Source organism: Labeo rohita, chromosome 8 (assembly GCF_022985175.1).
Source record: "Labeo rohita strain BAU-BD-2019 chromosome 8, IGBB_LRoh.1.0, whole genome shotgun sequence".
Classification (NCBI taxonomy): domain Eukaryota; kingdom Metazoa; phylum Chordata; class Actinopteri; order Cypriniformes; family Cyprinidae; genus Labeo; species Labeo rohita.
The window spans coordinates 15,546,682-15,558,116 of NC_066876.1; the positions used below are offsets into that span (position 1 = coordinate 15,546,682).

At 35.3% G+C, this 11,435-nt stretch overlaps 1 protein-coding gene across 2 annotated transcripts in view; it reads left to right on the forward strand.

Moving 5' to 3' along the window:
• ghra (growth hormone receptor a) overlaps positions 1 to 2,533 on the forward strand; it is a 42,555-nt gene extending 40,022 nt beyond the window's left edge. For both annotated transcript variants that reach the window (XM_051117160.1, XM_051117161.1), the window contains exon 9: positions 221 to 2,533. In XM_051117160.1, the coding sequence (XP_050973117.1) occupies positions 221 to 1,138 (918 nt within the window). In that variant the 3' untranslated portion in view covers positions 1,139 to 2,533. The remainder of the gene's footprint in view (positions 1 to 220) is intronic.
• The last annotated feature ends 8,902 nt before the right edge of the window (positions 2,534 to 11,435 follow it).

The window sequence follows — 11,435 nt, forward strand, 5'->3', positions numbered from 1 at the left end:
CCCCCCACCAAACTCACCGCACACTTTAGGGGGTGTGTTAAAAAATGGGCTCATTGAGGTGAGACGCAGACTCCCGCTGTAACTTCACCTGCTGGTGTCGCTGTTGGATGTTGTTTCTTTAGAAAACCGATGATTGAAAATGATTTAGTTTATTTTATTCATATAGGAATTATTTTGTAGGCCCTATCCAGTAACAATATATTATCTCTTTCACTGACAGAATGGAAAGCTTGACCAGCTCAATTCTTTGCTGAGCAGTCAGGATATGTACAAGCCGGACTTCTACCATGAGGATCCATGGGTGGAGTTCATCCAGCTGGACCTTGATGACCCTGCAGAGAAGAACGAGAGTTCAGATACACAACATCTGCTGGGCTTGTCCCGCTCAGGCTCTTCTCACGTCCTGAATTTCAAAAGCGATGATGATTCGGGTCGTGCTAGCTGCTACGACCCAGAACTTCCAAATCCCGAGGACTTGGCTTCCCTTCTGCCTGCCCATTCTGGACGGGGTGAGAACCACCCTCTGGTTTCCAGCAGCAGCCCGTCCATCCCTGACCTTGGCATCCAGCAGACATCAGAAGTGGAGGAGACGCCTATTCAAACACAACCCGCTGTGCACAGCTGGGTTAACATGGACTTTTATGCCCAAGTAAGCGATTTCACACCAGCAGGAGGAGTGGTGCTTTCACCTGGACAACTGAACAGCTCTCCGGAGAAGAAGAAGGAAGAAGAGAATGAGAAGAAGATTCAACTCCAGCTGCTTTCCGACGGAGCCTACACCTCAGAGAACACGGCCAGGCAGCTTGACGTGCCGCCTAGTCCTGGTCCTGAGCAGGGGTACCATGCATTCCCAACCCAAGCTGTTGAGGGGAACCTCTGGAACGGCGAGTACCTCGTGTCCGCAGGAGATTCCCAGACGCCGTACCTGCTTCCCGAAGCTCCTCCAGCCCCCACACTGCCACCAGTATCAGACTATACTGTAGTGCAGGAAGTGGACGCCCAGCACAGCCTCCTCCTGAATCCACCTTCCTCACAGCCCGCGCTATGCCCTCACACCCCAAACAAACATCTCCCTGCAATGCCAACCATGCCCATGGGGTACCTCACCCCAGACCTTCTAGGAAACCTGAACCCATGAAGGGACTAAAAAAACGTAAAGTTCATGGTCTTGTACCTTTTCACTGCTGGAAACCAAAGTTGCATGAATGGCGTGACACGGGAAGGAAATTCCATATAGTTTGGGAATTCTGCACATGAATTTTCTCTGCTGTACGCTACAAAACGGAGGAAGCTGAAAAGGTTTCTTTTCTGTCAGCTGTCGCAGTAGTGCTACGCTAGCTCGCCGAGAGAGTTTAAGTGTGTTTTCGATTTACAATCTGAAACAGCTGGTTACATGCAAAAAAAAAAAAAAAATCACTACAGATGTATGCTCGCTTGCTGTGTCTGAGAACCATTTTGAAAATGTGTTTATCTGATTACAAAGATACAGATCTAGAGCTACAGTGGCATTGGGATGGCAACAAAATGAATTCAAACATATCTTTATACAAAATTGTTTACACACAGGTGAAAATGTAAGATGTAAGATTTGCTCATATATGGTATATTAACTATATTCCATTGAAGTCCCTGAATTATTTAGTTTTGTGGACAAGTCTATTTTTTCTCAAATCTCCACACAGCCTTGATCTTGTTAAGGGAACCTGCTTCCCTAGATTTATGGGAGCCATGTTGAGCACTGCATCCTTTCTGCACATTTTATCTTCTGCCACAGCCAGATGGATAAACTCAGCAAATAGGACTAAAACACTAAAAAATAGGACTGTGGCGCAGATGTATATTTTAGCATCACTATATATGGCTGTAATACTTAGAAAATGTTCTTAAGAGTTTTTGTCATGATATTAGCCCACTGAACAAGGTATTACCTTGTTCAAAAAGTGAAAAATGAACTTTTTATTTGTATTAATGTATCCAGGGGAAAAAGTAAAAAAACAAGCGCTTGTAGAGTCTTTGCGGTGCAATGCAGACTGTATGGCACGTTCTCTTGTTACCTTTGTATATGTAGCAGTTTTATATTGATGAAGATACTATAAATGAATCCATGCATTTACAATGGGAGTTGCATTACAGAATAGCTGAAAAGATGTGCCAATCTTTGGATTTGTTTTATTAGACAAAGACTTGCCATTAAATAAGGCTATAATTCTTGCCAGAACAATTCATTCAGTGATGTCCTCTAGAAATAGCATACTCTAATGCACCACGGCCTCTACACAGGGACAAAAGCTGCTTTTAACTAGAGCTATTTTATGAAATCATGCATTATAATTAAAGAAATAATAACTGGAGAATTGAAAACTATCTTTTTTTTATTTACAACCATAGACTGTTAAGTTCTCAAACCACACATTGGAAACCCAATCGGTGATTTTCTCACAGATGTAATTCTATGCTGTTTGTACAGAAAAAGTATTGCTTGTTAAATTGTATGAGCTTATTTTGAGCGCTTTGTGACTCTTACATGTTCTCTGTTTTTAGAGAAACACAGTGGAGGTTTATGATGGTGAAGAAGGAGCCTTTGGATTATAGCTTAATTGGTCCTAGGTTTGCCTATGATGCTTGAATACTGGGTCCTAACTTGTTTTAGGTGTCTGTTGTAGTTACAGTGCCTTCTAAAAGCATTTGATTTTTATTTTTTTGAGTTTTATTTATTTGTGCCCCCAAGGTGTTTGATTTATATTCTAATCAAAGAAGCTCAGAAACCAATTCTTATATTTTTACACAATGATTTGCTCTTTAAGGAATAGTTCAGCCAAAAAATGAAAATTCTGTTATTAATTACTCACCTTCATGTTGTTCCAAATCCGTAAGACCTTTGTTCATCCTTGAAACACAAAGTAGATATTTTTGATAAAATCTGAGAGCTTTCTGACCCTGCATAGACAACAACGCAACTGACACGTTCAAGGCCCAGAAAGGTTGTAAGGACATTGTTAAAATAGTCCAAGTGACATGTGACACAAAAGAGAAGAAAATTCTGAATAAAGTCATTATTTTTGTTTTCTTTGCACACAAAAAGTATTCTCATAGCTTCATAAAATTACGGTTGAACCACTGATGTCACATGGACTATTTTAACAATGTCCTTACTAACTTTCTGGGCCTTAAACGTGTCAGTTTTGTTGCTGTCTATGCAGGGTCAGAAAGCTCTCGGATTTCATCAAAAATATTTTAATTTGTGTTTTGAAGATGAACAAAGGTCTTACGGGTTTAGAACGTCATGAGGGTGAGTAACTTATGACAGAATTTTCATTTTTGGGTGAACTATCCCTTTAATCTTCAAAACTACCAAAAAAGACCAATAGAAGTTTCAAATTACAAATAATGTAATTTGAAAGCTTTTGGTGATGAACAAACCAAAATTAAAGCTTTTATTCTGTTATAACCCTGCTGAAATAACCAGCTAAAACCAGCCTAAGCTGGTTGGCTGGTTTTAGCTGGTCTTAGCTGGTCATCCAGCCTGGTCTTAGCCGGTCAGCAGGCTGGTTTTAGAGGGGTTTTGGACACTTTCTTAGCAGGTCAGGCTGGGAGACCAGCTGGAACAACCAACTAAAACCAGCTTGACCAGCCTTGCTAGGCTGGGAGACCAGCTAAAACTAGCTAGTTCCAGCTTAAACCAGCTAAGACCAGCAAACAAGCTTGTTTTTTTTTTCAGTAGGGAATCTTCAGCTCTATTCAGTGAAGTCAGTGAGTTTAACAATTCAGAAATGACTTGTTTAGTCCAGTTTGCAAAACTAATCAAATACTGTTTTGTTTACTGAAACAGACTCGCAAGAACAATTTGTTCAGTTTGATCCAGTCTTTGAGTTCAACTCACTTACTCACTGATTCGGTATCAACAGTTCTTGAGTTCTGAACAAATGATTATTTTTGGTGTCATTTTCAGAGCTTGATCAACCTAGTCACTATGAACTGATATAGAACAGAGCCATGACAAAATGTACCAAAAGTTCCCATCTGTGTTCCACAGACAAACAACAGCATACAGGTTTAGAGCAACATGAGTGTGAGTAAATAATGACAGAATATTCCACTTTGGATTAACTGATCTTTGTAAATAACTTCACGTAATGTGCTATTTACAGACATCACAGAACAAGGCTGATCTTTCCCAGCTGATGTTCTGCCAGTTCTGTACAGATGCCACAAGCAGAACCTGCTTGTTTAGGGCAGACTTTGTGGTCAGTTTTTTCCTCAGCATGTGAAAGGTCTAAAATGTACTGTGTACTGTCCACAAGTAAATTCTGGAGTTAGTCTCAGATCCACAGGTTTGTTTACTGAGAAAAATCTATTTAATTTCTTTAGATTGAATGCAAAACATCAATTGCTTTTGGAGGGCATTGTATGTGTTTTCATAATAACAGCTCAGGCTTATCGAATGTATTGTTTGATTTAATAATTTATTTCATACAATTTGAGTGTTCTATTGTACCGCAGTAGAATGAAGTGCCATAATAATGATGTCGAGCCTTTGTTATTGTGCGAGCACACAGATACATCTAAAACAAATGGGACCAAAAACTGTTGAACAATGAGCCAGAGGAGAAGATTCGATGCTGAAGCTCATATTAGAAATATATGTAGTGTAGATATTGGTGTAGAGAGAAAAAAAAATGGTACAGTAGCTTTTTCTTGTATTGAGCTGGAGAGAAAAGAGAAAAAAAAACAGTACAAATATTTACTTTTATATCATGACATGCAGAAATATAAAGTATTTAATATAATATATATTATATATAACATATATGATATATTTCCGATATATAAGACAGATTTTGAATGGCCTACACTCTATGTGCCTCCACACACACACACACAGAACAGGACATAAGCTAAATAGTAAGTCCTTCACATGTTTATTATGTGTATATATGATTAATAGTGGGCCTATACATGATGTAGTCAATCTTAACACTGTGCTAAGCGACGTGCCATTCTTTTATATGTAAAGATATTGCCTTATTGAAAAATATCAAGTATTATACAACTATTCTGCTGCTGCCATTGCTGTGAAACCAGCATGTTCATGTTTTATTGAAAATGTCTTAAGCTCTCATGATATGTGGTGTACGATATGCATTTTAGCTTGTGTTAGCTTGTGCTGCTCCTCTCTCTTTCCTCCTCATGTAGCATTTTCTTATGAATCTCAGTCTTTTGCGAAATTCTTAAAATGCATAGGCAGTTCAGATGCCTGTCTGTACATGCAAGTTGACAAATGCACATGATATATAGACATGCTAGTACATTTAATCTTCTGTACGGTTAAGTCTTGTATGTGACTAGATATTTTTGGAGCAGTTTTGTGCCAATTTTTCATCAAATGATGTTTTTGCCTTATGGATGCACACCGCTGAGCATTATTAGAGACATTATAAAGAACTTGATTCAGGTTTGTTATTGAAACATTTGTACGGTTTGCTATTGAAATTGGTTGAATTCGTCATACCTCAGATGATCGTAATTTTCAGCATTTGCTTTGTTCTGTTTTCTTCAATTTAATAAAGACAGCTTCAAACTACTTGATTATTCGTGGCCGCATGCTGTTGGCTGTTTCATGTTTTATTTAAAGACATGGACTAAGTAAATTTTGGTGCAAATAATAGTAGTATATTGCTCTGGCTGAATGAGTGTACTGTGCGCTTGGGTATTACTGTGAAAAAATATGTTTCAGCTTTTCAGGCAGCATTTCCCTCAAGGTAAGGGCAGACTGGTAAAAAATAAACAGAAATAGCCCTGAACATAAGATTGATTGAGAACAACACCTAAAAAAACCCTCCAGCATGTTAACAGAGTTCATTTTTAAGCAAGCAATAAAAGGAAAAAGTGTTAGACTTGCATTATGGGCACCAAGAGTGTACATTTATAAAGCAATATACCATAAAAATGAGTTCTGCAATATTGTTACAAAAGATATTTATAATTATATTATTTAATTTATAATTAAATTTATTTTATAAAGTATAATTTAAAAATATACATTTTTTAAATATGTATATATATATATATATATATATATATAAATAAATGGAATATGGAATATTGGAAATATAAATATATATATTCATATAATTTTTTTTTCCATGGGTATGGGTCAAAATGATCTATTTTTCTTTTATGCCAAAAATCATTGGGATATTAAGATTATGTTTCATTAAGATATTTTGTAGATTTCCTACATAAATATATCAGAACTCATTTTTGTTTTATGGTAATATGCATTGCAAAGAACTCTAAAGATGGTTTTTTCGATATTTTGATTTTTTTTTGGCACCCTCAGGTTCCAGATTTTCAAATAGTTGTATCTCAACCAAATACTGTCCTATCCAAACCATACATCAATGGAAAGCTTCAGCTTTAAATATACATAAATCTCATATTTGAAAAAAATGGTTTTGTGGTCCAGGGTCACAAATGTTTCCTGAGCACCAAACCAGCATATTAGACAGATTTATGAAAGATCATGTGACACTGAAGACTGGAGTGGTGATGCTGAAAATTCAGCCTTGCCATTACAGGAATAAATTACATTTAAAAAAATATATTAAAATAGAAACCAGTTATTTTAATTAGTAAAAATATTTCACAATCATACTATTTTCTGATGTATTTTTATCAAATAAATGCAGTCTTGGTGTGCAAAAGAAAAATCTTACTGCCCCAAAACTTCTGAGCATTAGTGCACAAATTAAAAAAAAAATCTCTAAGAAATTATTGAATGTATATGTGACCCTGGACCACAAAACCAGTCATAAGGGTCAATTTTTCAAAATTGATGTATGGTTTGTTATGACAGGAAAATATTCGGCCGAGATACAACTATTTGAATATCTGTAATCTGAGGGTGCAAAAAAATCTAAATATTGAGAAAATTGCCTTCATAGTTGTCCAAATGATGTTCTTAACAACGCATATTACTAATCAAAAATTATGTTTTGATATGTTTTACTTAATATCCTAATGATTTTTGGCATAAAATAAAAATCACTAATTTGACTAATACAATGTATTTTTAGCTATTGCTACAAATATACCCCAGCGACTTAAGATTGGTTTTGTGGTCCAGGGTCACATACATTAATATGGTCCTACTACTCAAAAGCATTTCAACTTCCTGATATACTTATTGATCATGTTTATCCAAACAATATATGTATTATAATAATTTGATAGATATACTTTCTGTGGGCTGACCTAAAAATTGGTTCACCAAAAAATGAATCATGCTGTTCCAAACCCATAAGACCTTTCGTTCATCTTCAGAACACAAATTAAGATATTTCTGATGAAATCTGAAAGCTTTCTGACCCTGCAGACAGGAACAGAAAGGTATTACCACCTTCAAGGCCCAGAAAGTTAACAAGGACATTTTTTAAAAAATCTATGTGACATTAGTTTTATGAAGCTACAAGAATTTCTTATCTTGCCTGTCAGTCTTCGACTGAGTAATTAAGGACAGAATTTTTGGGTGAACTATCCCTTTAATGGACATGACACTTAGGATATGAATGAATGAATCATCTTACTTACGCATAGGTAATATCCAGTTCATAACGCATCAGGAAGTTGTCTTCATCCTCATTTCACAGCGTTGTAATGAAAAACAGGAACAAACTAACCTACAGCACAAGGGGGCCATTAGTATGATGTTGGTGTGATGTGTATGATAGACTAACTTAACTACATCATTGAGAGCCATGCTGTGGAGAAGGCCTGATGCATTATGAAGGCCAGGTCAACACCACCGAAGCCTTAATGTATTGGGAACGAGGGGAAGAGCAGGCGTCCAGCAAGTACCAGATAGAAGCTCTCCGGTCTCTGCTAAGTGGATACAGAAGCAGCAGGACCCCGGCTGATAGGGAAAGCAGATCAGGCAATTTGGCGAGTGGTGCGTACTTAGCAACACTGCGTGAAGCTGATTGAATCTGTGTAGCCCACTCTCACAGTCCGCCTCTCAGGACATTGTAAGTAATTGGCCATGAGTCTCCGCACTCCTGCGCTGGATCTTCAGGCCAATTAGGCCTATCAAAGCCACCCACCCTGACCATTTATTGCCTCTACTTGCTTGTTGACCTTTTGCATTGCGTGCTCTGAACGGGAGGTTTGAGGTGTGTTTAAAGGAGCTGATGGTTATATGGCATCTCCAGGGCTGTTGAAACATGGGAACGTCATTCTTAAATGTATGCTACTAATGTTTCAGGGTCAAATTATTGCCTGTCCACACAACCCACGCCGCCCTTGCTGATTTGAAAACTATGAAGTAGATAGGTCAGGTTAGTATCCTTACTTTCCTGTAAGAAACTGAGGCCATCTATTTAATGCAATTTTTCACTATCCACCTTATTCTTCAACGCGGAAGTAAGCCTATGGACCAGACTTCCGGTTCATTAAGAATAACAAAGTGCAGTAAACGGTAAAACTGTTTGCACTACAAATCACTGTGTTCATAATTAAGAAAATACATTCAAATATTATGGTAACACACACCAATTTGCAGTATGAAGCAGCAAAACCAGCTGTTTTGTAAAGCTAAAAATAGCTGGACGCGGATGAGACCGGAAGCCAGACGCAGACAATTTATAAATGGACGCGTCCCCTGAGGACGAGCCAAAAGCTGTCACTGAGGCAGAAACCTAAGGTACATCTTTATATCTTATTTACATCTAAACTGTATATATTAGGAACTTAGAGATACTAGTGGTTTAAAAGTACACAGTAGTGCTTTTTGAAAGGGCACCGCTACATCTTTCTGAGATTGTAACAGTAAAACAAAGGTTGAGCTACACTGTAAAAAATATTTTTCGATGATTTTTGGAATACAGTTAAGTCCCTCTAATCCACAATTCGACGTCCTGTAAATTTCTTTGCTAAGCGTCGATGAAAACCTCGCTGATTAGTAAACATACATACAATATATATATATATATATATATACACATTTTTGGTGTGCTGCTTGTTTTAGATTTATATGTGGGTTCCCGCAGAAACCATTGCAACTGAAACGCTCATGTGCTGGTCGTGTTTTTTTAATACTGCAAATAATTATGTGAAAGATTAAATTAATTTGGCAATTAGGTGTTGCATGGCAGCGATTAAAACGGCAAATTTCTGCTTCACGTTCTCTCTACCTGTGTTTTCTGCCAGGAGACTGTGTTTAAGTTCCACACGCATTGCCAGAGACATCTGTGTGTCTAACCAATCTAAAAGGAAACACTGCAGACAGCTCATGAGTCCAGGACTGGGAGAAAAATGTTGGAGAGGCTCTCAAAGGGAAAGCGCCGTGAACGAAAGATGAATCAGTGCGCGCGCGCCATCTGTCGGTGAAGTGTGAACCGTAAAGTTTCAGACTTTGACGTTATATTTAATCAGTTTATTTTTAGTTATCTATTAATATCTTTAAACAATTTATATTTTTTCAAATTGAATAATTTCAACTGATTCAAATGATTAAATGTATACTTTCAATATTATACTTATATAAGTATATCCAAATAAAATATTCAAAATATATCAAATAAGTTTAAAATAATATAATAAAATATTTAGGTTATACTTTATTTTAAGGTGCCATAGTTGCTGAGAGTAAAGAACTTGTGCATAAGTATTATTACTATGTACATGTAACGTATAATAAAGACAGTGAAATAAAGTGTTACCAATATTTAATCAACTTATAAAAACCAAATAACTATATTAAATATTATAAATAAATGTATAATAATCACATGTGTTTATAATTTGCCAATTAAATAAAATAAATGAATTACATAAAACAATAAAATATATTTCAAATATTATAATATTATATTATAAAAAAATTACCAATTACCAATTAACAAAAATACTTTAAAATAAAACAAATAATTGTATATTATATATTAATTTACAATAACATATATATTTATATAAATAATCAATTAAAATGAATACATGAAATTAAAAATGATTAATATAAATAAACTATAAGTTCATATTGTACAATTTCAAATTACTAGTTTTGAGTCATTGTCTGATGCACATACACTACCAGTTAAAATTTTTTGAACAGTAAGGTTTTAATGTTTTTGTAAAAAGTCTCTTTTGCTCACCAAGCCGGCATTTATTTGATCCAAAGTACAGCAAAACCAGACAAAATCTGATATATTTTTACTATTTAAAATAACTGTTCTCTATTTGAATATATTTTAAAATCTAATTTATTCCTGTGATTTCAAAGCTGAATTTTTAGCATTATTACTCTAGTCTTCAGTGTCACATGATCCTTCACAAATCATTCTAATATTCTGATTTGCTGCTCAAAAAACATTTAATGTTGTTATTATTATGTTGAAAACAGCTGAGTAGATTTTTTTCAGGTTTCTTTGATGAATAGAAAGTTCAGAAGAACAGCATTTATTATTATTTGTAAAATTATAAATGTCTTTAACATCACTTTTGATCAGTTTAAAGCTAAATAAAAGTATTATTTTCTATAATTTATTTTGAATGGCATGTAATGTTGCAAAAGCTTTTTATTTCAGATAAATGCTGATCTTTGGATCTTTCTATTCATCAAAGAATCCTCAGAACATGTACTTGTGTTGTATATATTGATAAAAATAATAATAATAAAAAAAATGTTTCTTGAACGGCAAATCAGCACATTATTAATGATTTCTGAAGGATCATGTGACACTGAAGACTGGAGCAGAAGACTGGATGCTGAAAATGTAGCTTTGATCACAGGAATAAATTACATTTTAAAATATATTCAAATAGAAAGCAGTTATTTTAAATAGTAAAAATATTTCAGAATATTACTGCTTTTGCATTTTGTATTTTGGATCAAATAAATGCAGGCTTAGTGAGCAGATGAGAACTCTTTAAAAAACATTAAAAATCTTACTGTTCACAAACTTTTGACTGATTGTGTATGTTAGGTATAAAAATCAAAGTGGCAAAGTTAAACAGCAAATAGAGATTTTTTTTAAAGACTTTATTTGAGTTTATCAGAGTATGTTTTTTCCTTACATTTCACATGCTTTTTACATTCATATGTCATTGGCACACAGCCTACATTTCTTCATACAGTTTCTCAGGTCTTCCAGGTGATACTAGATTTTCCAGAAAACCTTCATTAAGTATGTAAAATGTTTCAAACAAGATAAAACTGACCTAACCCTTTTCCATTACTCCCTTGGATACAAACTCCACTCTTATAAATGCATAGTAAAAGAGGTTTTGTGCATTTCCCTATGATCCATTAACATTTTTGAAATGCCAATTATGAAATATGTTCTACAAGGCCCTGACAACATTTCTTCTAATAGCTAGAAGAATATAGATTCTAGAGAAGTACTTTACTCTCTAATGAGAAGGATCAGAATCTATCTGCC